The 27,141-nt window shown below is 48.5% G+C and overlaps 3 protein-coding genes across 5 annotated transcripts; 2 read left to right on the forward strand and 1 right to left on the reverse strand.

The window, feature by feature from the left end:
* Positions 1 to 1,246: 1,246 nt before the first annotated feature.
* LRRC59 (leucine rich repeat containing 59) lies at positions 1,247 to 14,934 on the forward strand. Its single transcript, XM_055407583.2, has 7 exons — positions 1,247 to 1,589; positions 3,515 to 3,574; positions 5,579 to 5,737; positions 5,968 to 6,072; positions 9,336 to 9,408; positions 11,458 to 11,631; positions 13,005 to 14,934. Exons 1-7 carry the CDS (start codon positions 1,485 to 1,487, stop codon positions 13,247 to 13,249), a joined length of 921 nt encoding a protein of 306 aa, XP_055263558.1. The 5' UTR covers positions 1,247 to 1,484; the 3' UTR covers positions 13,250 to 14,934.
* EME1 (essential meiotic structure-specific endonuclease 1) lies at positions 14,644 to 21,209 on the reverse strand. Of its 3 annotated transcripts, none has more exons than XM_055407581.2 (9): positions 21,115 to 21,209; positions 18,810 to 19,618; positions 18,599 to 18,726; positions 17,709 to 17,798; positions 17,496 to 17,617; positions 17,169 to 17,292; positions 16,824 to 16,939; positions 15,645 to 15,834; positions 14,644 to 15,399 (listed from the first exon to the last, which is right to left on the reverse strand). In XM_055407581.2, exons 2-9 carry the CDS (start codon positions 19,591 to 19,593, stop codon positions 15,223 to 15,225), a joined length of 1,731 nt encoding a protein of 576 aa, XP_055263556.1. In that variant the 5' UTR covers positions 19,594 to 19,618; positions 21,115 to 21,209; the 3' UTR covers positions 14,644 to 15,222. The 3 variants fall into 3 exon arrangements, with proteins under 3 accessions (XP_055263556.1, XP_055263557.1, XP_055263555.1); XM_055407582.2 differs by having other exon boundaries at positions 20,898 to 21,121; XM_055407580.2 differs by having other exon boundaries at positions 20,828 to 21,120.
* MRPL27 (mitochondrial ribosomal protein L27) lies at positions 21,144 to 26,000 on the forward strand. The gene is made up of 4 exons (XM_055407584.2): positions 21,144 to 21,259; positions 23,264 to 23,395; positions 23,838 to 23,905; positions 25,601 to 26,000. Exons 1-4 carry the CDS (start codon positions 21,220 to 21,222, stop codon positions 25,805 to 25,807), a joined length of 447 nt encoding a protein of 148 aa, XP_055263559.1. The 5' UTR covers positions 21,144 to 21,219; the 3' UTR covers positions 25,808 to 26,000.
* Positions 26,001 to 27,141: the final 1,141 nt, after the last annotated feature.

A 27,141-nucleotide genomic window follows, 5' to 3' on the forward strand; every position in this document is an offset into this window, starting at 1 on the left:
AGACCACCTATTGGAAGCCTCCACAGCATCTCTGGCAGGGGCCAGGGCTGGTCAGAAGGCTGCAGGAGCACGCAGAACTCAATGTAGAAATGAGAGAGGCCCATATCCTACACACAGCTATCTGAAGGGTTTGAAGCAAAGGAGAGACTTGGCTAAATTTTTAGAAAGATCATCTGGGCAGCTGGGTTGGGGGTGGATGGGAGGGAGAGAGATTCAGAGTAGTAATCCAGGCTCAAGTTGATGGTCGCCTGGACAAGGGCTTGGGGCAGGGAGGGGGAGATGAGAGAGGCAAAGTTTTCTGGATGATGATAGTTTGGGGATTGTTAAATAGAGGACAAAGAGCAATTTTGAGGAACACTCAGTTTCTGCTCCTAATCCAAGAGAATGGGGGAGATCTGATGAGGTAATTTTGGATGGAGCCAAAGTCTTCTGGCCCCCAGTCTGTTCTCCTCCTGACAGTACCAGCGACGACTGCCTGGGAGCGAGCCCTCGGGGCACCAGGGAACGTGGCTACTTCAACAGCTGCTGCTGCTGCTGCTAAGTCGCTTCAGTCGTGTCCGACTCTGTGCGACCCCATAGACGGCAGCCCACCAGGCTCCCCCGTCCCTGGGATTTTCCACGCAAGAACACTGGAGTGGGTTGTCATTTCCTTCTCCAATGCATGAAAATGAGAAGTGAAAGTGAAGTCGCTCAGTCGTGTCCGACTCTTCGCGACCCCATGGACCGCAGCCTACCAGGCTCCTCCGTCCATGGGATTTTCCAGGCAAGAGTACTGGAGTGGGTTGCCATTGCCTTCTACGCTTCAACAGGCAGCGGACTTAAAGCCTGAACCCCATTCCCCGCTCCCCCGCCCTCTCCGGCTCCCCCGCCCCGCTCCTCCGCCCCGCTCCTCCGCCCCCCACCCCTCTCCTCCGCCCCCCGCCCCTCTCCTCCGCCCCGCCCCCCGCCCCTCTCCTCCGCCCCGCCCCCCGCTCCTCCCCGCCCCTCCCAGCCCCGCCCCCGCCCCGCCCCCGCCCCGCCCCTCTCCTCCGCCCCCGCCCCTCTCCTCCTCCCCGCCCCGCCCCGCTCCTCCGCCCCCCGCCCCTCTCCTCCGCCCCGCCCCCCGCTCATCCGCCCCACCCACCCCCGCTCATCCGCCCCCGCCCCCCGCCACCGGCGCTGGCGGCGACAGCGGGGCGCCATCCTGGGCGCCAGAGGGCGCTCCCTCACACGCTCAGACCCCTCTGGCCCAGCCCGTCTCAGTGGCCGCGGAAGGTGACGTGGACACGGAAGTGGTCGTCGTCGCGGTGGCACCGGTGGGAGCAGGGCGCGGGGCTTAGAGTGCGGCCAGCGGGCGGACGGGCGGCGGCGGTCTCGCACCTGCAGTGGCGGAGGACGCAGGTGCTGTCGGTTGGGTGCGAGTCCGGTGAGCTGACGAGCGGCTTCTCAGCGTTTCCCCTGCCCGTCAGTGCCCCGCAGCTGGGTCCCCTTTAGCCGGCGTCACCATGACCAAGGCCGGTAACAAGGGCGGGAACCTCCGCGACAAGCTGGACGGCAACGAGCTGGACCTGAGCCTCAGCGACCTGAATGAGGTCCCGGTCAAGGAGCTGGTCAGTACAGTCCCGCAAGGCCCAGGCGCCCACCCGCGACTGGCGCTGGCCCCTGCTGCGTAGGTCGCCTCCTTTCCCACGCCTCACTTTCCATGGCTTAAAACAGGTTGGGGGTGGGAGTGGGACTAAGTCCCCGGGGAGGCCGAGTCCGGCTCCAGTTTCTGGGATATGTACACGTGTCACTTGGGCGCAATTCCAGGAGATGGGAAGGAGCTGCTTGTCTGGCTATGGACTTTTTAAGGGTGAGGAGTGAATCTCGTCCTCCCCACCCCCATCTCTGAGGCTTTCACAGCGTTCAGCTCCTTGCACGACCCAGAGTAGGAGCTGTGGGAGCGTTTGCTGGATGTATTCGGAGAATGAATGAACAAATGAGTGAATGGCTCGGTCCGAGTAGGCCTCCGGGTACTCCTGGGTGTGGCCCAGAAGCTGACTTTTCTAGGAAGTCAGCAATCCCAGCTTGCTGCCCCAGCCCTGAGGCGTCCTTCCTTGAAGAGAGTGAAATCGCACTGCTTGGTTGGCAAAGTTTTCCCAACTCTGAAACTGGCCGGAATATGCGCCTAAGTGGCCCACCCCTCCACCCACCTACTCCCACATCCCCCACTGGGAAACAAGCCTGAGGCCCCAGGGATATTACAAAACTATTTTGTTGCCAAAGTGGAGTTGGATGGTATATCCCTGCTATGCCCACCTGGTTCCCCACCCACATCCCCCACAGTAGCTTCACTTTGGACGACCTACACTTTCCTCACTGCCTTTAATGAATTACATTTATCTTTGGCACTTGGCCCAGTTTTCCCTCCACCTTGGCTCTGTAATATGGAGGTTAGAATGGGATTCCCAGTTCATATATCAGCTTCATTGCTTAATAGCTGAGTGCCCTTGGCAAGCTAGTTAACCTTTAAGCCTAGATTTCCTCATTTATAAAATGGTGATAATTGTTCCCATCTCATAGGATTGTCGGGAGAATTAAATAAGATTGTAATGTAAAATACTTGGGAGGTAGCAAATACGGATGTATGTAGCTATTACTGAGGTATTCTTCCCACTGTAATATCGCAAACATTTTAGGTGGTCAAACCTCCTTCTTGGGACTTTCTGACATTTGGAAAGTGCATGTTGGCCCTGTGTCCTTAACTGAATATTTGCCTTCTTCCCCATGCCTGGCCTTAGGACTGATGTCCCAAATCATTTACCCCAGGCATCTGGTTGGTGCAGCACCACCCCTCGGAGACAGAAGGGTCAGTTTTGCTGAGTCTTTCCAGCCTGAACCCCATGGGAAAATAGCTGGGCTAGGAGAGCCTTGTTTTCACTCTGCATTCACTCATTAGTCACAAGGGTATGTTGAGTGCCCGCAAGGTTCTGAACTGGAGAACATGGAAATCACAAAGCTATATTAGACAGTCTCTTTCCCGAAACCTAATAAGGACGGTGCTAGAGAGAATATTAAAAGTGCTGTGGGCCTCCCTGGTAGCTCAGATGGTAAAGCGTCTGCCTACAATGCAGGAGACCTGGGTTCCATCCCTGGGTCGGGAAGATCCCCTGGAGAAGGAAATGGCAACCCACTCCAGTATTCTTGCCTGGAGATTCTTATGGATGGAGGAGCCTGGTGGGCTACAGTCTATGGGGTCGCAAAGAGTTGGACACAACTGAGCGACTTCACTTCACTTTATGGAGAATTTCTAAGAACCTCTTTTTTTTCTCTGATGTTTCACAGCCGCATCCTTTCTCTTTACATTCCTCTCTAGGTCATGGTTGACTGGCTTAGGTATCCTTTCGTGTCTCCAGGAACATTTTACTTTAGTATTTTTTTTTTTTTACAAGGCCTTTTCTAATTGTGGGAACTTTCTCTGGAAAATACTTCATTCACAGATGTCACTGAATTGTTCCATGTGTTGATCTGACATTTTGTTCTCATTCCCTTCTAGGCTGCCCTCCCAAAGGCCACCATACTGGATCTGTCCTGCAATAAACTGACGACTCTACCGGTAAGGCTGGCAAGCAAGCGTGATTTCTTTGAGAGCCCTGATGCTTCTCCTTACTGTCTGGGGGGGTCATGCCATAAAATATAATTTCAGGATAGGCCTGCAGGCAGGCTACCACTGAGTTAGAGTGTGTTGCAGGTAGAGTGGGGTGGTTTGTCTCAGTGGAAGGGAAGCAGAGACCTCATTCTTTAACAACAGTGGGAAAACCAGGCCACTGAAAACTAAAGGCAACAGGATATTGGCTGAATTATTGGGTTCATCTTTTTTTCAGCCTTATTTTATTCCTTCGAAAAATAGTTTACTTCCTTGTTGCAGCAGAGGAAGCTATAGGCTCTTTTGTAAGTTTCTTTGCATTCCAGAGCTCCGAATGGTTTCCTTGTGTGTGTTTCGATGGAGAACAGGAGAAAGTGTGTTTTTGTAGAACTCTCATATCATTATCCTCCCAGTACTTGAAATACAGTTTTGTTTAGCACATCCAACCTAATACTTTTGACTCTCCTTGTACAGCTTCCCCCAGTTGTCCTTTTGCTCCACTTGTGAATCATTTAGCCCTGCTCAACCTCTCCTGGGTACTGGTTGGTCTCTCCTCCAAGACAGTGCTCCTTCACTGTCAGGCCTAAGTTTGTTATCATTGCTGCCTTTTCTGCCCATTATTCTGGCTTTGTCACTCCTTGCCATACTCTTCTGGCTCTGGCTCAGGGATCAAGTCTCAGAAGTTGGCAGTTTCTTCATTGGATCATTAGCCCATTTCCATCTCAGTATTCTCCTGGGCCTCACTTATCATCTATAGCATCTTCCTGCAGCTCATCAAGATTTGTTTCTAACACTGGAAAAAGGCATCTGAGATTCCACTTCTTCCAGGAGTATTTTATATCTAGTTAAAGAATGGAAGCAATTCCTTGCAGCCTGCTGCAACTGTGTCAGATTGTCACTTGGTACCAACAAGTGCATTTTTCAGTCTGAATTCATTCAGTTGTCACGCGTTCCCCTGAAGTGTAGGTCCACTGGCATTTACAGGTTCCCAGAGAACACAAATGGTGCATCATTAAGTGAGGTTGGACCATCACTTCAGATGGGTGCTGAGCAAAGGCTTAATGACAAGAGGGATGTTTTGAACTGTGCTAAAGAGCTGGGAAGGATTGGGGGCAGGAGGAGACGGGGACGACAGAGAATGAGATAGCTGGATGGCATCACCGACTCGATGGACATGAGTTTGAGTGAACTCCGTGAGTTGGTGATGGACAGGGAGGCCTGGCGTGCTGTGATTCATGGGGTCGCAAAGAGTCGGACACGACTGAGCGACTGAACTGAACTGAACTGGACTGAAAGAGCCAGGATGAGTAGGATGGCCCCAGCCTGTTTAGTCAGTCATTCAAAGAATACTCCTTGAGCATGTGTACTCAGTAATGTGGTAGATGCTGCAAAGAACAATGAAGAATAAAACTGGGTACACAAAGAATAGGGGCTTTCCAGGTGGTACAGTGGTTAAGAATCCAGCTGCCAATGCAGGAGATGCGGGTTTGATCCCTGGGTAGGGAAGATCCCCTAGAATAGGAAATGGCAACCTACTCCAGTATTCTTGCCTGGAGAATTCAATGGACAGAGGAGCTTGGAGGACTACAGTCCATGCGGTTGCAAAGAGTCGGATGCAGCTGCATACATGCACACAAGGAGCGCTTGATCTTTATAGAAAATTGGATGGTTACACCATGTTTGGGCAGCTTCTGTGAAAGCTGAATACAATGTGCTGTTGACGACATGTCAGAGAACCGAGGGTGAAGGAACCCACTCTTACTTAATGGCTACTTCCAGCTCAGCCTTTTTGCACTTGTCTCACTGCTTACCACCAGCAGCGATGCTTGCTATCTCCATTTTCATTCAATCTGGAATAGCTGGTACAAGATAGAGTTGGGATTTGTGCATAGGTGCCTCTGACTTGGGGGCTCCCAGACTGTTCGGTCACAGTGTGTGAGCCCAAGGCTTAGATGTTCGCTCTTTTTGTCCTAGTCGGATTTCTGTGGCCTCACACACCTGGTGAAGCTGGACCTGAGTAAGAACAAACTGCGGCAGCTGCCAGTGGACTTTGGCCGCCTGGTCAACCTCCAGCACCTGGACCTCCTCAACAACAGGCTGGTCACCCTGCCTGTTAGCTTTGCTCAGCTCAAGGTAACAATTCCTGACCCAGTGTTTCATAGCCAGGTGTGGCAGAGGGCTTGGGCACTGAGTGAGCGTGGCTGTGAGAGAGGCTGACAGGAACACCACTTTGTTGTCACAGCCTCAGGTGGCTTTCCCTGTAACTGGAACACAGAGGGCTTTCTTCCTGCTCATTTTGTTCCACTTTGAGGGACTCTTCATGTGTGCTTGGGCTTACCAGCCACTCTGCCCCATCTCTTTAGAGCCTGAAGTGGCTGGACCTGAAGGATAACCCCCTGGATCCTGTCCTGGCCAAGGTGGCAGGGGACTGCTTGGATGAAAAGCAGTGTAAGCAGTGTGCCAACAAGGTAAGCAGGAGGCTCCCCAGTGGCTCCTTCACACATTCCCCTGGGATTTGCCTCTTGTTTTTCTCTGCCAGGGCACCTGTAGCTGTGTGTTTTTAAAACACAAACGTCTCTAAAATATGTCTACTATGAGTCTATCAGGCAAAGGCACCTTTGGTTCTCTGTTTACTCTGTAAGCCTACAATAATGCTCTCTTCTGCTCTACTGCCATGCTTCTGTTTGTAGAAGCCAGGACCTGGCATGATCTAGCACTGTACTGTTGATAGTTGTTCATACTGAAGCAAAAAGGTTAGGGACTGTGGGCTTTCTGAGTAAAGTTATTGTAGGAATTTAGATAATAAAGATGTTGTTAATATTTGTAAGTTTATAGCTGGAAACAGACACATCCTGGGCAGACTTGGCATTTGATTTCAATTGAGTCATCTGACATAGGAGAAAGGAACTAATTGGCAGCCTGGAAGGCAAACATTTCCAATAACCTTGAAGGTGCTTTACATTGCTTCTTAAGAACAGCACTGTACCCACCTCACAACAATTCTAGCTATAGTTATTTTTTCCCTGCAGCTTTAGAACAGGTTGCTGCTGCTTCAGTTGAGCACCAGATGACTTGGCTATATGTTTAGGGGGTGTTGTGAACAAAAAAGGATTTAACTTTAAATGCTAAGTTAATGTAAGTGAACTGTGTGTTTGATGGGTTCTCTGTATGAATCTCAGGAGTAATGGCCTTTCTTTTCTTACCATTAGCTCAGGACTTCTTAGATAGTCTATATAGTCACCCAGTGTTGCTGCTGCTGCTAAGTCACTTCAGTCGTGTCCAACTCTGTGTGACCCCACAGACGGAAGCCCACCAGGCTCCCCCATCCCTGGGACTCTCCAGGCAAGAATGCTGGAGTGGGTTGCCATTTCCTTCTCCAATGTGTGAAAGTGAAAAGTGAAAGTGAAGTTGCTCAGTCGTGTCTGAACCTTAGTGACCCCGCGGACTGCAGCCTACCAGGCTCCTCCATCCATGGGATTTTCTAGGCAAGAGTACTGGAGTGGCTTGCCATTGCCTTCTCCGCACCCATTGTTACAAGAAACCAAATGCAACATCAGTGCATCCAAGAAGCCAAGGCAACAGTTTGCCCTCAGTGGGGAACAGTACAAGTGATTTAGTGAAGTCCTGTTCTGAAAACTGTGCTTTAAGGGTGTTGTCTGTTCTGAAGACTTAACAGTGGCCACCACTGACTACTCCTTTGTCTTATGTGCTTTGCATGTTTCATCTTGTAATCCTCATAACCCTGGGAAGTAGGTATTCCTTTTGTTATCTCTTACCTGAGAAACTCTGAATCGCAACATCTTTGATTGCTTTGCATGTTTCATCTCCTAATCCTCATAACCTTGGGAAGTAGGTGTCACTTTTGTATCTGACATGAGAAACTCTGAATCGCAACATCTTTGATTGCTTTGCATGTTTCATCTCCTAATTCTCATAACCTTGGGAAGAAGGTATTACTTTTGTATCTCTGACATGAGAAACTCTGAATGTGCAACATCTTTGATTTATCCATTTATTCATTCAACTAATAATATATTAAACCAAAGAAGATCCTGATATTCTAGTTTTTTACCTATGAAAATAACTTTTATTGAGTGTAAAGGTCTTTAGTATTCACAGATATTCACCAAACAGAGCTTCTGGGAGCACGGTGCATTGTGGATGTGGTGAGAAGCCATGTTCCTGGCCCCAGTGCCCAGAGCTGTCTCCTGTCCACACTTTTAGGCACGTATAGGAGTGGTGTGGGCCAATCAGAAGGAGGTTACTTGTCTCCAGGCGTTAGTTTAGGTCTTACCAGCTCTGACCCTGTGGCTACATAGTAACTGATCTATTAGGTTCATAGTAAAGCACCTTTTAAACATAATTTGTTAATTCAGTAGAAATCATCAACTGCTTACTACCTGCTGTGGACTAGGATAGGTAGACAAAATCTACTCTCCAGAGGCTCCAGAGGAGCCTCTCCCATTTCTGAACAGGCTGTGTGGTCAGATAACTAACTCCTCGTGTACTGTAGCCAAGCTAAAAGGGGCAGCTCTTAAACATTCCAGTTCCTTACTTAGCCAGCTTTTACCCAACTAAAACCAACTGCATGGCTGGTGCTCATATAAAATTCAGAGTTCAGAGTGAGACAAGGACTTGGGCCACATGTCTCTCCATCATGCTTGACCTTCCTCCAGATCCTGTAGTCCCGTGCTGAGCAGCCATTTTTAGGTAAGCGTGACTGTTCTGGAGAGGGGTTAGACAGTGCACTGTTGGTGCTGGTCCTGGGTTACTCAGGACAGGGTTCTTGTGGCTTTAAGCCAGGTTCCCGGAGGGAGTGGCTTTTGTAGGCCTGCCCGTGAGCTCCTCTTACAACAGATGTAGCCATGTCTGAAGTTTCCATGAAGAAAGATGTTTACATTTGAATACGTATCTAGTATTCAATAGTGAATAGTCTAGTGCATTTGTGAAACAGACAGTTAAGACAATTTGCTGCCTTAATCTAGAATGCTTTAGGTTTTCTTCTCTTATTAATGCAGTCAAGAAGATAAGGTAAAAAGAGCAACAGTGTTTAATGAGCACATATTTTCTTTCTCTGAGAACTCTCCTAACTCTGCACTGGAGGGAAGAGGGACGAGCTCTGGCCTAAGAACTCGGGAGACCTGCGCTCTCTGCTGCGCTGCTTTCTAGCTGCGTGACTTCAGAGCCTGGGTTTTCTTCCTTACCTTTACAATAGGCATCTAGTCAGGTGTTCGTCATACCTGTGCCTGTAATTAGCTAAGCTCTGTGCTTACCTGCAGAGCTAAGGACAACAGTCCATACCCTTAGGGAGTTTACAGTCTAGGACTGAGATGGGTAAGAATACTCCCTATAAGTGGGAGGAGGGGAACCTGAGGCGCCAAAGGAGGGGTCGGACAGGAAGATGTCTTAGTGAAAGTGCTGTCCCTGCGCAACACAAAAGTTGCTGAGAGAATTGTAAGAAGTGATGTAAATGGCAGAACTCTTTACAGATTCCAATTGGTACTGTATTTCACAAACTTTTTCCCTAGAGCTTTAGTGAACTGGGCTCATATGTGTCTTCTCTAACCAAGGGTGGTGCAGGGAGGACACAGGGTAGGATTAACTCCATTAGCTCTGCACTGCTTCCAGGGCTCTGGCAGTCTGGGCTCCTGCAAAGAGCAGTCTCTTTTGAGATCCCCCTGAGTGAAGACAATTAGAGAGAGTGGTTCAGTGCCCTTCGCTCCCTTTGCAGGTGTTACAGCACATGAAGGCCGTGCAGGCGGATCAGGAGCGAGAGAGGCAGCGGCGACTGGAAATAGACCGAGGTAGGTCGCCACCCCTCCTCTAGTCACCTTCCCGGTCCTTATCCCAGCCAGCTGGTTCTCATGCTTAAGGAGCTAGCATCCAGGAGAGGAGCCCTACAGGGCAGTAGGGAATAGTGTGGTGGTAGATGGCAGCATCTCTCCAGTCCCAGCTTCTCCACTGAGACCCACAGTCATATTCAACTGCTTGTCTGTCTGCTTAGATGGTTAGTAAGTTATCTCTAATTAAGCACGGCTAAACAAGATCCCCTTTACTACCTCCTACTGTTCCCCCATAATGGGAAATCACCATCCTTATTCAAGCCTGAGACTGGGAAAATGTCCATGATTGCTTTCTTCTGTTACTCCCATGTATGGTCTGTCAGCTGTGGAACCTCCAGTGCTAAGTCAAGTCTCCTTCCGGGAGACTGCAGCAGTACCTCCCAGCTCCATGTCCTGGCTCATACTTGTGCCCTTTCCACACAGCAGCCAGGGAGATCTTTTTAAAACATAAATCAATTCTGCTCCTATTTGGCTAAACCCTCTCATGGTTTCCATTTGAACTCAGAATGAAATCCAAACTCAAGTTACATGGCTGACAAGGCCTGCCATGCCCCAGCCTATTTGTTTCTCTATCCTCATTCCACGTGCCAGGGAGAGAGTACGGTTACCCTCAGCCACACAAGCCTCTGTTGTTGCAAAACACACCAAGTACAGTATCATCTTAGGAGCTTTGCTTGATTCCCTTTTCCCTCAGATCTTATGTGGCTGTCTACTGGCTTCATATGATCCCTATCTCTGCTCAGATGTTGCCTTAGGCTAACCGTAGCCTTTTCAGAGCCACTCAAACTGGAATTGCCAACCCACCTGCCACTATCACATCCTTGATTATTTCCTTTATGGCAAACATCACTGTCTTTTTTTTACTGTTTGTTCACTTGTTTATTGTTTGTCTCCTTCTCTAGAAAGCAGATGACTTAGGCACTAGAGGCTGACTTTTCTTCACTGCTGTATCCAAGCACTTAGAACAAGGCCCGGCACACAGCAGATGCTCTGTTGGTGGCTGCCTTCTGAGCCCCCTTACTGGAGGACTCCCATGGTTAGAGGGACGTGTATAGTGCTGATTATAGGCGGGCCCTGAGATCAGAACCCCCGAGTTGTGAGTCCGTTGTACGTGCATGGCCACTGTGCTGCCTGTGTTTACTGTGACTGCTGCTGCTTTTGCCTCTGAATGGCACATGTTCTCTTAAGGCTGGGCAGAGTGTGTTCTTGGCATTCTTGGTGCCCATCTGGAACTTGGAGTTTGTTTACACGTAGAAAAGTAGTGGGAAGCTACAGTGCTAACACTACTACCATTCAGATACATGACAGTTCAGATAGGCTTCTGAGCCGTAACAGGACATTTACCCACCATCTGTGGCATTCTGGCTTTCGAAAAATGTACTTCAGTCTTTCAGATAACTTATTTGTAAATGCATTTTTAGAAACCAGTTATTTCTAAGGTGGCTGTCATATGTAAACATACTTGAGCTGTGGAATAAATCTGAATGTTATATAGACTCCTGAGTTGAAGTCTAGAGTACTGACAAGCTGTTAGCTTTACTTTTTCAGGAAAACATTTCCAACCTTTCTAACTCTGAACCTGAATGCTCACTTTTTCATCCTGCCCTCCCATGCCACATTTCTTTCCAAAGCTTGGAAAGATGAGAGTCCCATAGAATCAACCCCTCCCTTCTTTCCTCTGCTCACAGTTGAGTTGTGCAAGGCTGCGAATGGCTGTGTCTCACAGTTCTAAAGGAGCACCAGACTCATCACCCATACCTTTCTTATGCCCCTCTTGCTTTATCACCCTACTCTTTCTGCTGCTTGTGGCTAGGAACCCCTTAATAAGAATCCATTGGGCAAACCCTGAGAGCAGCTTATTGTATTTTAGGGAGGGCTTACTTCCCAGAGAACAGAAAGACATGTGATCCACCGCATTAGGGGGAAGGGAGCCCGAATCCATATTAATTACTTGGGATAGCACACTGGAGGTTTGTGAGAGAAGCTACTTTGGGGTATACTTTCTCGTAGAGGCTGAGAAGAAGTGGGAGGCCAAGCAGCGAGCTAAGGAGGCTCAAGAGCGGGAGCTGCGGAAGCGGGAGAAGGCAGAAGAGAAGGAGCGCCGGAGAAAGGAGTATGACGCCCTCAAAGCAGCCAAGCGGGAGCAGGAGAAGAAACCTAAGAAGGAAACAAATCAGGCCCCGAGTAGGTTTTTCTATCAGTTGCAGGGTTCCAGGAGGGGTATGGTGAGAAGATGGCTTAGATTTATAGGCATAGCTGAGTGAGCAAGCAAGTGAACAAGTTTACAGACCTTGTCAGGTAAATATACTCTAAAGTCTGGGAGTAACTTGCAGGATCCACTTAAGCGAATGGGAACCCTTCTAGTGCCCTGACTGGTTTGTTTTCCCAGCGTCACGTGCTTGGATCCAGTGTGGCTGAGAACATTTCCAGAACAGGGAGTTCTGTAAAGGTCATGTTCTAAAATCACCCAGAAAGGTGAAGATTGCATATGGTCACATTACTCTTAGAAGACCCTTCCATCATCCAGCAAGTGGACCGGGCTCATGAGTGTGTGGTGCTGTCTCTGGTGCCAGCATGGCTTGTGATTTTCTTTCCAAGTTGGACCAGATCACGCTTTAGTGAACACCAGAGAATTATGTGGCCTGCATTCAGGAAGCCATGTCATGTTAAAACACATTAGTGTTTTGCCTGAGTATGTCCTGTTGGATTTGTGTAGCAATGTGGCTCCATGTATAAGTGAGGACTGTATATTTTCTGGGCCAAAAGGGGCCCCTGCAGGAAAGGCACCTGAACAGGGAAGCTCTGTGGGGAGGGGAGGCCTGTGTCTGTCCCTGCTTGCCCCCCACTGGCCTTGAGCAGGTCACCCAGCCTCACCGCCATTTTGTTCCCTCATGTAAATAAGGCTCATACCTCCTTACAGGGTTGTGATAGGATTGAGAAAAACCTCTGACAGGATCATGTAGTTCTTGGCATATGGGTGTTCAGACAGGTTTTTTTAAACTTTGCCTAAAAAATCTCAAAATCAATTTTTCCCCCTAGTTTTAAATATATTCATTGCAGAAAATGTCTGTATATATCAGAAAATTGCAATCACCTGCAGTCCCATTCCCAGCATCAATCACTGTTGCCAGCATGTGTGTCAGGCTGTTTTATATATTAGAAGTATTTATACATGTTGAACCTGTTTCCCCAAATGGGCAGCACTCTATCCATGCTTGACACCTCCTGATAAAGCCCTGCCCTTGGCCCTAGGGGCCTGGATCTTTGGCATGTTATGGAGGAGAACGTAGGACCCTGGGGACTGTATGCTACATGAGACATCCAGAATGAATCTGTTTCAGTCTACTCCCTGAGATCCAAGGGAGAAAGTTCATGTTTCAATCTCTGCATAGCGGAGTTTTTAAGAGCTCAGGTCTTCTTGTAATTGTGTTCTACGGGCCTGGGGAGTTTTCATCAGAGCGGAGGGGTGAGAGTGGCTGTGCATGGAGACTAGCACTGCTGAGTGCGCCTCTCCCTAAACTGCCTGAACTCTGTCTATCATGACTCTGTCCCTCCAGAATCTAAGTCTGGCTCTCGCCCCCGGAAGCCACCACCCCGGAAACACACTCGATCCTGGGCTGTGCTCAAGCTGCTGCTGCTGCTGCTATTGTGTGTGGCTGGTGGGCTGGTTGCTTGTCGGGTGACCGAGCTGCAGAAGCAGCCCCTCTGCACCAGTGTGAATACCATCTACGACAATGCCGTCCGGGGCCTGCGCAGCCATGACATCCTCCAGTGGGTCCTGCAGACCGATTCTCAACAGTGAGCTTGTCCTCAGCACCTGCTGCCTCCCAGCCTTGGAGTTTGGATTCCTATGGAATTGGGTTCTGCTGGACACAACCTCTTTTTAGTGTCAGACCTACCTGCCATCATCAAATGGCTGCCGTTTGGTACTTGAGACCTCCTCTTTGTAAGACTTCTTTGTTCCTCAGTCAGGGTTCCCTGGTGGAATAAGGAGAAATAGGAGGTGGGGACAGTTACCTGCATGCTTAAAAGAATAGGCTTGGGGTAGGGAGAGAGCCTTTTCTAGTTATACAAAGCTGTGTAAAGGCAAGACTTGTTTCTACTAAAGGTCAGCTGTCACTACATTTATACTTTTGTATGTCACAGACCCTTTCTTTCATTCCTTCCTGGGGAGCCAGGGCAGATCAGGAGGCAGTGTGTTACTGGGGACTAGGGGAACACCATACTTGGCAAATCTCATCCAAATTGGGGGGGAGGGGCATACCTATTTTTTAAGGATCTCAGACATTCAGATATTTTAACAGCCATACAAAATCTTGGGCTGTGACAGGACTTCCAGATCATCCAGTCCTATGTAACACTTGTAGACAGGGAGACTGAGGCTTTCCATGACTTGCCTGTGGTCTTCCAGCTAGTTTGGGGCAGAACTGGATTCTCCACCCTGGTATCTTTTTTTTTTTCCATCATTTTACCTTCTTTATAATGTCCCGAGTAAACAAAACTTACACCAGAATTGGGTGTCTCTTGGCTGGAGTATAAAATCTCTCATGGGAAACAGATTTATGACCTATAAATAGAAATCTCATAGCCACAAGGGTCTTGGGCAGCTCCTGCAGAGTCCTGCCACAACTTACGTGGCTTCTATAAAATGGGCACAGTCCAGGCTCCTGGCGTCAGTTTGAGAGCATTAATCCCTTGATTGCCAATAAACAAGAAGCTGGATCCTTGCAAAGCCACGTTGTCTGTGATAGCTCTGTTAGATAATTGGTGTGACTGAATACCACATAGGCAACCTGAAAACTAAAGCTTCATAAGAGACTTGATGTTTAGAATTGATCCTAGACATCACAGGAGTTTAAAGGTGGTACATTAACGACTAGCATGAATAAGGACAGCACTGTCCACTCCCTTTACCTGCCAGAGTCAGCATCTTCTTGCTCTGTGGCCTCCTCCACCTCTTTTCACTACATCAGAAAGGGCCGTCATGGTGCTCATTCACAGAATACCCGTGATTGAAAGCTCCCCGCCTTTCTCCAGGGAGATTGAGAACCTGTCATGTTCAGAGACGGTGGGGTCCAGCTTGTCAGCACTAGTGGCCCATGGATAGCACTGACACTTGTGACTGTCCTGATAATGGGAGAAAAGATTTAATTTTTTTCTCCCTCAGGGAGAACTGCTGTTTAGGCCCACACCTCATTCAGAATCACATTCCTTTATTTTTCCTCTAAGCTCCAGAACCAGTGGTACAAATGCTTTATTAAAATTAAACACAGGACATAAAATGAGATTAAGAGAATACAGAAGTCAGCACAGTGACTGGATCCCCGTTCCTTGGCTGGGTGAGGGCGCTTCGGTGGGTGTGAGGAAGGCAAGAGCACGTCCAGCCTCGTCAGGTCACCGGCTGAGGGCAGTTCACTTGTGACCTGGAGATTTGATGCTAGGGTACTTTTGGATTTCTACAATTATTAAATACATGTCTGAGTGGTCTGTCTTTGTTCCTTTGTATTTCTGAGGGCAGCCTGGGGCAAGGGCAGGGGCAGTTCATACGTGGCAGTCGACTTGCTAGGAGAGGAAGGCAAATGTAAGCACCTCGGCCTCCACCCCAGGTGGGCAGGGAGAGACACCATCACAAATAGCCACACCAAGGCAAGCCTGCTGTGGGCAGAAGCCAGGCTTGTGCTGCAGGAGGCGCTCCTGATTCCTACGCTGCAGTCATGCTGCGAGGTAGTAGCAGCAGTGGAAACCAGCTTTTCATCCTCATCCTGAGGGCTGGCTTCAGTCTGCACTGTCTAAGGAGAGATCTGGCTGCAAAGTTGTCATCTGAAGGTAGATACGCCTGGACAGCTCTGGTCCAACACGGCGCAAGGTGGCTGTCACGCCTTCCCCACGGCGCACCTGTAAGTCTGCGAGCAAATTCTGGCGTTCTTGCTCAGAAAAACACCGCTTATAAGCCTGAAAGTAGTAAATGACCTGTTAATACCACACCATCCACAGCCATTTTTCATCTATGAACAGAGGATAGGAAGCTCATGTTGGAGGATAAGAATGTCCTCCCTCCCTGATCACTGTTGACTCTGATCTCAGACCCTCACTGTTGATTTACAAGGCATTCTTGGGCCCTCACCAGTGCTGTCCATGGAAACTGGGAGTCCACCAAGGCCACAGCACACTGGGCAGTGACCCCTGGAATAGCATACCTGGATCAGGACCTGTGGGGAGGGATAGGCGTCCACAATGGCACTGGCCATCTCCAGGCTGACCCGGTTCAGCTGCTGAATCTGTCTCCTCCAGACCAGTGCAAGCCCCCTGCCAGAGCGGTCCACCTTGGCACCTCCAGCCCAGTCACTCTCCAGGCAGAAGGAGAAACTAGTTTGATCTCGGAGCTTCCTGCAAACAGCGCAGTTGAGGAGCTAAAAGTCGTGCATTTCTCTGCTGCACTTGTCCCTTTAACTAGGAACTTAAAAACCTTCCACTGACCTTGGAAGAGGTGTGCACAATGTTCCACCCAAACAATGCTAGTTGCTTAGAAACTAACTGCTGCTGCTAGATTCCCTTAAAAACAACATTTACTCCTTTTCATTAAAAGAGAAGTTACCAGAAAGTTACCAGATTCTTGCTTACGTTGAGCCTGGGCTCCATCTGGGGAGGCAGTGTGCACAGGCGTAGGCACAGGGCACGGGATCAGGCAATTTAGAGTCTAGCTCTGGTTCTTCTAATTTGCTCGGAACTTTGACAAGTTGGTCTCTTCAGGCCTCAGTTCCCTCAGGTATAAAATGAAGGACTCGACTGTCTCTCAGGTCTCATTAATTTTAAGTTTTGACTATGAACAGCCCTTGAGCTAAGTAGGCTAAAAAATTGTTTTACAAAAGCTTGTTTCATTGTGACCTGATCTGCAATGAATCCTGGTAACTTGGCGCACTGATAACCCAGTACGAATCTGCGGAACATAAACTTACACATAAACTAAAGCATTAGTTGCTCAGTTGTGTTCGACTCTTTTGCAACCCCATGAACTGTACCTCTGTCCATGGAATTCTCCAGGCAAAAATACTGGAATGGATTGCCATTCCCTTCTCCAGGGGATGTTCCCGACCCAGGCAGTGAACCCAGGTCTCCCATGCTACAGGCAGATTCTTTACCATCTGAGCCACCAGGTGATCCCTACACATATAAACTAAAGGAGAACATTTTAAAGGGACCGTGCTTGAAGGCTCCTTCCAAGAATCCCCAGGATTAAGTCAGCTGCTTCTGCCTCAAGCTTGAGCAACAACAGACTAGCAGCACAGTTAGAGGAAGGAGACATCTTCTTTGGGTACCAGAATCACTGTAAAGGACAAGGCCCAGCAACTGAGCCAGGATGGGATGGGGGCACTCACTTGAAGGGCGCTTCAGCCACGGCCTTTGTGAACGCGCACGCCAAGTCAGCCAGCTCTTTCCAGCTCTGCACAATTCGAGCCTGGGCTTCTGTGTGCAGCTGCAGATCTACCAGTGCCTAGAAACCCCAAAGCAGGATGGACTGGAAGAGTATGGAGAGACCAGTTTGAAACCATTCTCTCACTGTTCACTGAAGCTACACCCCAGTCCCTTGGCTCCCTGTTTGGCCCTTCTTTCCTACCTAGTGCCAGGGCAGAAAGTAGTGTCCAGCAGGCATTTTACTCTTTAGCAACTCAGGTTAGGTGAGAGTGGGTGCCCACACTGATTCAGGCAACAGAAGTTCTTACCTCTTCCATATCTACCCTGGTCACCATGGCCACTGTGTTGGCCTCTGGTTGTTTCTGCTGCTTCTTCTTCTTGGCCTGTTCTCTACTTGCCACTCTCTGTTTCCTTCTTAGAGGATTTGGAGCACTGGAGCAGGGGAGGAAATCAAAAGTGTAGCAGCTCTAGGCTGAGCTCAGGCAGAAGAGGTGTGAGAAGGCTGGACCAGAGAGTCACAAAGGGCTAGTAGGGATGCTGTTTTACAGAGGGACCCAGATCTGGGATGAATAAATTCACCCCTGTTGGCCCAAGAGCTGCCCCTTTAATACTAAGTCTTGAAGACAAATCCAAACCTGAAGCACTTCTCTGGATCCACAATCACCAGTGATAGATCTTTCCCAGCTGTCCTTGCTGTGATGTCAGTCACAAAGCTCCGAAGTGTTTCCTTCCCTTCCTCAGTGCTGCCCAGACTTCCCTGCATGAAGGGGCAGAAACCGCATGAATGCCTGCTCCCTAGAGCCAGCCCTCTGCCTGGCCTCAGCACCCACCCCTCTGGCTGTACCCACCTGCTTGAAGTGGTCGATCATGGACATAAACACCTCGGCCAGGAGCAGCACCAGAACCATGGGCTCTTCCACCCAGCCCTCCTCGCCATCCTGTTAAAGGACACAGAACCCCGCAGAGGGAGGTAGGTCAGCAGGTGCTCAGCACCTGTGAGAGAAACCCAGGCCTACTGGGTGAATGACTTCATCCCCATTGGCCTAGTCCATTTTGCAGTACCCTTTTTCTTCTGGAAAGAAATCATGGTGGCAAGAAATAGTAACCCATGATTCTGTCCCTCCCAGTCCTCAAAGGTTTAACCTTGGCGTACTGCACTTTAGAAGTCGTGAATATGAAAGGTAAGTTGAAACAGGCTTAGAAGTAACTGCCAACATTCTATGCATTTTGAATTGGGGAATGGAGGGTAGAAAACTCTTCTGAAGAATCTGGAACAAATATGTAATTTGGGCTTTGAAGGTAAATGCGAAGTATGAGCTGAGTGGCTCTTGGAAAGGAATAGGTTTTCTGTGACAAAGATAAGAATCACCAAGGGAACTTGGGTCTGTGAGAGCACCTCTCTTTCACCACACTAAGGCATAATCAAACAAAGCCAAGGTCACATACCAGTCCACATCCTACAGCACAGTATTAACCAATCTGAAATGGCAGCACTACCCCAGATGCAGAAACTGAGTAAAAGCTTATTATATGAGGTACAGTGCTGTCCCCTGTAGTTTCCCTGCACCCTGCCCACACCCTGAAAACAAGCCCTTTATTAAACCCTCCTCAAATTTATACTGAGCGTGCCATCTGCTTTCCAGCTGGGGCCTTGACTGAAATATAGCTTTTAGAATAAAAGCATACTTATCCTGTTAACTCTAAGGAGGAGGAGAGACAGCAGTCAGAAAACGCCTACCTCAGAGGGCCCAGCCCTTCTCCTCCACGTGAGGCTGCAAGGCACAGCCTGCGCCTCAATCACACAGCAGCAATCCATGGACTGCAGGGCTCCGAGGAGCTGACCCCCACCTTCCATCTGTAAGAGCACTGCAACAGATGGGAAAGGGACTGTCAGCAGGACCCAGAAAGCAGTTTACCCAGCAGGAGAGAAAGAAAGATGCCTGTAGGACCTGGATCCAGCAGCACCACGATGTGCTTTAAGCACTCCTCTGGCCTCTGAGCTTTCAGCCTGTTAACCAGAGCTATCTTCTTCCTCCTTTCCTGTTGCCTCTGGGTGCTTTCCTTCTGGCTTGCTCCTCCCCACTGCTGGCATCCCTGTGTGCTTCTCTTCTGGACCTTCTGACTATACTTGCGTCTCTTCTGAGGCAGGGGCAACTCAGCATTTGTTGTGGTTACTGTCAAGCTGTTGCTCTGGACAGAGCGGGTAGTTTGGTAAGATGGCAGCTGATGGCATGGATTGTCTACCACAGGGTCCTTGTTATTTGATGCATGCCTCTCTGAGGTACCACAGAGGAGAATATCACGGATCTTTGTAAATGGCTGTTTTTGCCAGTCATGTGATGCTCCTTCATTATTTTGATGATCCAAAACCCTTTCAGATGGGGAGCTGGATTTTTCAGGGCTCAGCTGTCTGTGAGTCAAAAACTTACAAATAAGCCTCTCAGCCAGGGGCAAAATTTCCTCCTCATTCTGACTTCCACTGCTTAGCACACTGACTGGCTCTGTGTGTATGACAGTTTCAGCGGCCTCTGGAACGGGTGGTGGACCTTTCAATTTTGGTGATGGACAGGAGGCCTCAGAATCTGAGATGTCAACCACTACAATCTTCTCATCCTCCTGAGGCTGCCTCCTCTTTATTGAAGACGGTTTTTGCTTCAGAAAGGCAAATGTTGGCAGCTCCTCAGAGTCACTCTCACTGGAATCCAGTGAGAGTGAGGACGTCTTTACAGCCATCAGTAGGTGCAATCAGACTAATTCCCTGCAATGAAAAGAGAGATGAGCCACAGACCGGAGCACTGAACTCAGTCCAGCTGTTGTGTTCAATGGCCAAGCTTTATGGAAATAAATGATATACAGAGAAATGAAGAAACAGAGAAACAGGACATGGTCCAATACGATCAATCTGGAACTCAGAACAGCTATGTCTAGTCTAACAGGAACCCTCTTCACATCCCTGTGAGGCATAAACAAAGTGGAGGCTACCATTCAAAAATGTTAATGAGGCAGGAACAAGACCCAGTACCACCTCTTTACTGAGCTCTGCATGTAAAATGGAGATTTCAAGAGTCATTCTTTTTTAACTGAGATCTCGCTCACATACCATAAAATTCCATCCTTTTAAAATGTACACAATTCAGCAGTTTTCAGTATATTTGCAAGGTTGTATCACCATCACTACTATCTAATTCCAGAACACTTTCATCATCTCAAAAAGAAATTCCATAGCCACTAGGCAGTCCGTCCATTTCCCCTTCCCTGGAGTCCCTGGCAACCATAAACCTACTCCTGTCTCTACAAATCTACTACGTATTCTAGATAGTTCACAGAAATGGAGTCCTAAGTATGTGAACTCTGGTGACTGGCTTCTTAGCATGTTTTCAAGGTTCATTTATGTTGCAGCATGTGTCAGGACTTCATTGCTTTTTATAGCTGAGTAACACTTCACTCCATTGATGTGCCATATTCTGTCTATCCATTCATTTGGTGGACATCCTGTTTGATTCCATTTTTGACCATTACGAATGCTGCATGAACATTCACCTCCTAGTTTCTGTGGGGATGCGTTCAGTTCTCTTACAGAAATATCTGGGGTTGCAATTGAGGGGTGGTGCGCAAGACCATCTGAACATACTAACACTGCAGGATGAGCCATGTAACCTGTCCCGGCCACGCTTTTTCAGTAAAACAAGGATAGTCTCATTACCTACTTTACAACGATGTGAGGAGTTAAAAAAAATTTTTTTTTAAGTAATTCATCTATAGAGCTTAGTACTGTATCTGGCACGCAGGAAGTGCTGTGTAACGCTGAACGACTAGGGAGGGACCTCCCTATCCCCGCTCAGGGCTCGGTTAGTGTTAGTTACTCGGTCAGTCGTTTCTGATTCTTTGAGACCCCATGAACAGTAGTCTGCTAAGCTCCTCTGTCCACGGACTTCTCAGGAAAGAATACTAGAGTGGGTGCCATTACCTTCTCCAGGAGAATCTTCCCAACCCAGGGATCGAACTCGGTTCTCCTGCATTGCAGGCGGTTTCTTTACAGTCTGAGGCATCAGCCTCGGTAACTCTGGCAAAATGCGGGTATCGGACAAGCAGGCCCCTGCTGAGCTCGCTCCACGTCTCTCCCGCAGGCACAGGGCGGACAGCTCGTCCACACGCGGCGGCAAAGGCCGCGGCCACCAAACCCCGACAGACCCTGCCTCAGGAAGTAGGCCCTGCACCGCCGGCCCACCGGCAGCCCAGCCCAGCGGCGCTCACCAGCAACTCGTCGCGCCACTCTTTCGTCTGCCACGCAGGACCCGGAAGTAGATCTCCCGGTAGCGGAAGCACAACTCTAACACCGGAAGCGGGAGTACGTAAAACATGTCGTTGGCGGTGCTGGCGTGGAGGACGCGCACTGCGGGTAATCGGACGCCGTGGCCGTTGCGGGGCGAGGAGTAGAAGTGCAGTGGAGACCTTGCAGGGAGCCTGAGGGTGGAGGCGGTACCCCGTGGAGCCTGGGGGAAGGAGGAGACGGAGGGAAATGTGCGGGGCAGTCGTTGATCACGTGACATCTGGGGCGTGGAGCACGTGACCTTACCTGGACTGGCTTCTGACAGTTTCCTTTGTTGCTGCTTGTCCTCTCCTCTGTCTGGGTTTCTTTGGATCCTTTCATCTACAAAAATAGGTTGCACGTTGGCGCTCAAAAAGTTAATCCATTCGTTCAGTAGATTGAGGTCTGCATTTGTGCCAGACACTGGTAGGTGTTGAGGATCTCAGCAGAGAAGATGAAGGCAGTCTCTAGCCCCAGGAGAGTTACTTGTAATAGATAAGCCAGTAAATAAGCACATAAATAAAACTGTGAATCATTACAGGTGCTGTGACAGAGAGGGAAAAATGTGTCTGTGTCTTTTCTTTTAGGTTGGGTAGTCAGGGAAGCCCTCTGAGGAGGTAACATATAAGTTAAGACCTTAAGGATGGTAGGAAGCCTGGTTTTGTAAGAGAGTGAGGGGCTTGAGAATGATTTGATCTAATTTTCCATTTTGAGAAGGAAGCTCTTGCTCCTCTATGAGTTTAAAAGGAGTAGGAATAGAAATGAGGAAACCAGATGGGAAGTAGTAACAGTAGACCTGATGAAAGATGATTTAGTCAGGATGTTGGTGTCCGTGAACTTGAAGGGAAATTGGTGGATTTGAGATCTGTTTTGGAGATAGAATGCAGAGCTTGCTGGTGGAGTTCCTCCATACCTGAGGTTAGCGAAGAGAAGGAATCTACAATGACTCTTTGACTTCTGCCTGACCAGCTGTGTAGGTGGTAGCATCATTTTCTTTGAGGAGAATGAGATATAGGGTGAAGGGGAAAGATTTGTGAATGAGATAAGGTAGATAAAGCCAAAGTCCAGTTTCTTAACTTTAGTGAGTGAACAAATGTATAGGTGTTTAAAGGTAGGTAGATCCTGATGCTGGGTGTTTAATATGTTGTCTAAGTCCTTATCTCTGGTCTTTTGCCCCAGCTAGTCTCTGTTCTAATTAAAACTTCAGAAGCCTAGATTTTAGAAACTATGAACTGACAGGCTCCAGGGTCGCACAGGGCTTCTCTAAAGACTCTGGCATGACCCTGATTAACACAGCTGTATCTGGAGACCTGAATGCAAGGATTACCAATCCTGGGCTTGTTCTATAGCACAGGGCTTCCATTCTGGTCAGCATGAATTTTAGTTCACTTTCCTTTTTTAAATAAATACCATTGAGCACTTTGGAATGAGTCCGGAGAGGTCAGATTAACAAGGGCATGGTTATCAATCAATCTTCCCTATACTTAATGGGCTTTTGCCAAGCAAAGGGACTGGCCTTCTGAACTGCACCGGAGCCTGTGGGAGCCACCCTTAGAGAGGCTGTCCTTTTTGTTTACAAGTATCTGGTGTGCTGTGGATGGGTGGATGACTAAGAAAGTGGTAAGTGAGGTCCAAGCAGGAGCCTGTCTCTGGGTGTTCTGTTGTTGGGCTCTGTGGTCTGGTCCCTCCACAGTGCATGGGACCTTGAGGGCGTAATGGTGAGTGAGCCTGAGACAGGCAGCTCTGTGGTGGCCTCTTGCTGGCTTCTGTTTCTGTGGTTTTGTTTCTCCTCAGTAGGACTGCATATGTCAAAACCCAGGACACCTGGGATGTTTTTTTCCATTAATAGTTTACTCCCTCCCCCGAACCCTAGGCCACACACACAACTCATGTAGTGCTTCCACTGTGGACAATACAAGGACTTCAGACATTCCCTGAAAACCCACACAGTCAAGTGGCATTTCTGCTCACATTTTCTTCACTTCCCCTGAAAATGCCCCCTGCTGCCTCTCGGCTTAGCAAATGGCCCACTGAGGCAAAGAACGAGAATGTCCTGGAAAGCCTGTTTGAGCAGTATTTCTGTTCTCTGTGCAGTTACAGCCCTGCTGAGCCCTCCTCAGGCTGCAGCTCTTACTGTCAGATATGCATCCAAGAAGACAGGTGGCAGCTCCAAGAACCTTGGTGGAAAGTCTCCAGGCAAACGCTTTGGCATCAAGAAAATGGAGGGTAAGGGTGTGGCCTGCCTTCCACTTCCCACTTAGCAACCTCCCTTGCTGCCCCGATGTTCCTCTGAAGAGCAGGCAGACCACACAAGTGCCTGGCCCTGTACTCTCCATGTTGCTTACCAGAACATGTAGTTCCAAATTAAAGCAGCAGATAAGACCCGAGGCAAGGTGGAGGGGCTGAGGAAGAGCAAATAGGTGGGAACCTTGACCATGTGACTGGAGTGGAGGTTCCCAGGGAGGGGTTGAGTGGAGGTTCCCAGGGAGGGGTTGGGGGCTGCTTGTGTCAGACTCTCTAGGAGTTGGTCCTTTCCAGGGCTGGGTCTAGAGGTTGGTATGCAGCATTTGGGCCAGGAAAAGTGTGGGCTACTGTGTTTTCTTAGCAGTTTGCTATCTGCCTCATTGTTGGCACCCAAAGGCAATGCACTTGTGGACTTCTCTTCTAGGTCACTATGTTCATGCTGGCAACATCCTTGCAACTCAGCGCCACTTCCGCTGGCACCCAGGTGCCCATGTAAGTTGCTTTGTGCTTCCCTCCCACCCCCACTTTTTCTTTACCTCTCTATGCTCCCGAGCACAGTAATTGTAACAGTTGCAACTGTTGGGTGCATACCAAATACCAAGCATCATGCTGATTCCTGGGCCTGCAGTATCTTATTTCATCTTTACTCCCATCCCGAGGGTAGGTGGGTATCATCTGTATTTTATAGGTGGGATGCCAAAAACTTAGAAAGGGGGTGGTGGGGTAGTGACAGAGCTGGGATTTGAACCAGGTCTGCTGACTCCCAGGTCACTTTTTTGCCTAACCCCCATTTCTTGGAAGAGGAGATTTCTAGTCATTTAAGATATTTTTTTAATCTTGAGAAGCTAATTTCAACTTATTCATTTTTTCTTATTTTTAAGAATTCCTCCTTTGCATAAAGTTGTTATTAGGTGCCTGGAAGATAACTTGAATCTAATAAAATAGGATTAAGTATATGGGCCAGAAATTAGGTCCATACCAGGCAGGAATTTCAGCATCAGCAAGTTAGTATCACTTGCTAAGGTAGGAAAGTTCTTTTACACAGATCTATGCTCTATTCTTTACATTGTTTAAAATGTTATTTTAGTTTCCTCTGTAATCTATTTCGTCCTCCCTTCTTACCTCTTTTTTGGCAATTTTAGTAGGTACAGAAAGACTGATAGTAACCTATAATTATTTCAGAAATGCTAATTTGTATGTGAATTGACTATATGTGTAGTAACTTTTTTTTAAGAACTGGAGACATTCGGTATGTGTCTATGTTCATTTTTAGTTCTACTAAAATAATGACAACAATAATAAAAACTAATATGTTTTGACCTGGGCAGTATTTTAAGCTCTTTCTGATTATTAACTCAGTTTAATTCTCAAGATGACCCTATGAAGTAGTTAATATTTATCCATATTTTGCAGTTGAAAAAAGTGAGACACAGTGAAGTAAATTAACTTGCTCAGATCACACAGTAGTAAGTAGTAGTGCTGGGATTTGAACCAGAGTCTGTTCTTTTAATTTGAGAAATAATGCAGGACTGCCTGGATAAAATTTGCCACACATCTAATCTCAAGTTCGATAAATGAAAAAAGCTAAGATATGTATAGGTAATAACATATATATATTTAATAAACAGTTTATCTTAATCTCTTCGTTCATATTTCTCACCTGAAAATCAGGTTTAGACGTAGTACCTACTTCACAAGGTGAGAATTAAGTGAGTTAATGTGTACAGTAGTGCTTAGAATAGTGCTTACACACAGTAAGTATGACACAGTATTAGCTTATATCATTACTTTTGTTTAATTAGCATATGCATTATCTATATAGCTTTGAGCCTAAACTTCACCATATAGATGAAAATGTTGCGTCAAACTAGTGTTATGTTAAGCCTCCCAGAACCTGGTTTGGGCATCTGTCCAGTGTGGCTTCTGGCCACCTGTCCAGATAGAGGTCCAGGCATTAGCCCTTAGGGACTAGGATTGGCTGTTGGAGTTTTCTTTTCCCACCTTTGTCATGGAATCATTACCAAGCCCAGAGGGAAAGGGAGCCTTAGATGAAGCTTTCTGAACCCTCCCTTTTGGCCCCAGGGCCCCCAGGGCCTGAATCTTTGTGAAGAGTCTATCCTAGAGCCCTGGGATGCCCCACCACCCCACCTCCCCCAGCTGTCCAGCTAACTACTCTGTGTGTTGCAGGTGGGGCTGGGAAAGAAGAAATGTCTGTATGCCCTGGAGGAGGGGATAGTCCGCTACACTAAGGAGGTCTATGTGCCCAGTCCCAGCAACTCGGAGGCTGTGGATCTGGTCACCAGGCTGCCCGAGGGGGCTGTGCTCTACAAGACTTTTGTCCACGTGGTTCCTGCCAAACCTGAGGGCACCTTCAAACTGGTAGCTATGCTTTGACCTCCTGGTTGAGACCTTTGGAGCCCAGGTGACAGGAGAGCATGGTACCAGACGTCATCAAGAGTTGGAGTGATGACAAGGCCTCCCAGTGAAGAAGTCTGCTTGGTGGTGACTGCAGGAGACTCTGAAGTGACTGGTGGAAGCCCTCTGGGAGACCTGATCTGGGGCCAACAATAAAGTTAGCTAGAGTTGAGTTTCTGCTCTTTGGGGACAAACCTGGATGGAGCGGCACACTGATCTGTTTATTCATGTTCTCAGGTGTACACAAAGAAGAGGGGACTCCAGAGGAAGCACTTTCCTCCTTCCACAAGAAAGAGAAGAGCTCGTACTTGAGGGCGTCATAGCTCCTTCCCCTCCTGGATCCCGCAGAAGTCAGGCTGGGAAAGAGTGGGTAGGAGGGGCCGAGGGGCCAATAGAGAAACCCAGTGTGGTCATGTTCTTTCCTGGAGCCACATTCATAGGGAACAGCGGCAGCAGCCCCAGAAATGGCCACATGGCAGACCCCTTCCTGCCTGTGTGGGTCCAGGGCAGAGAGGCCCCATCCGGCCTGGAATACTAGGATCCTTCCAGGGATGAGGAAGATACGTCACTGGATACAATTCCAGGGATGAGACAGACTGGGTGACAAATGAGCTGCTTTCTTCTCACCCAGAGACACACCACACTGGCATTGTTTTCTGATTCTTGGTTTATCGAAAACTGTAAACTACAGCAAAGAATCTGGCTTCAGGAATACTCACTCTGGTCCTAGAGTGGGCTGAGAGCAGGCTTTCATTGTCAACCCAAGACCTTTAAAATCTTGGCTTGAGTGGAAGGGTGAAGAAGGACGTCTCAGTGGGGATGGACAGTCATCCTGGGTGTTAGAGGCAGCCGATGTTGGCTGCAGTCCCAGGGAGAACTTGCACAGTTAGTGGCTTCCTCCCAAGGACTATTCTCTGCCCTGAAGGCAGGAGCTTCAGGGGTTGAGGGCAGAGAAGTCTTAATTCTGGAGGTCTGCTTTGGGTTTGTCACCTTGATTCTCAGGGCATGACCCCACATTTCTTACCTCCTGCAAAAGTGACCCAGGGTATGTCAAGGTCTTGTACTAAGGCCCAGCTGGAGGAGATTGCTGGGAGCATCTCCATAGGCTCCGTGCTGTCCCTGCCAGTGCCTTGGAGAAGCAGGAAGGGGCAAGATGGAAGAACTGCTCCCTCCTATAGTGTTGCCCTGAGCAAGCAGTTGGCTGCTTCCTGTGGTTGGCTGAGCAGAGCCCTGGTTGGGTGGTAGTGGAGATATGACCTTAGGACCTCCGTACAGCTGGATGGCAGCTGGGAGAGGTAGAGCAGAGATTTCCC

Source organism: Moschus berezovskii, chromosome 20 (genome assembly GCF_049115385.1).
Source record: "Moschus berezovskii isolate FMDL1 chromosome 20, NW_MosBer_1.0, whole genome shotgun sequence".
NCBI lineage: Eukaryota > Metazoa > Chordata > Mammalia > Artiodactyla > Moschidae > Moschus > Moschus berezovskii.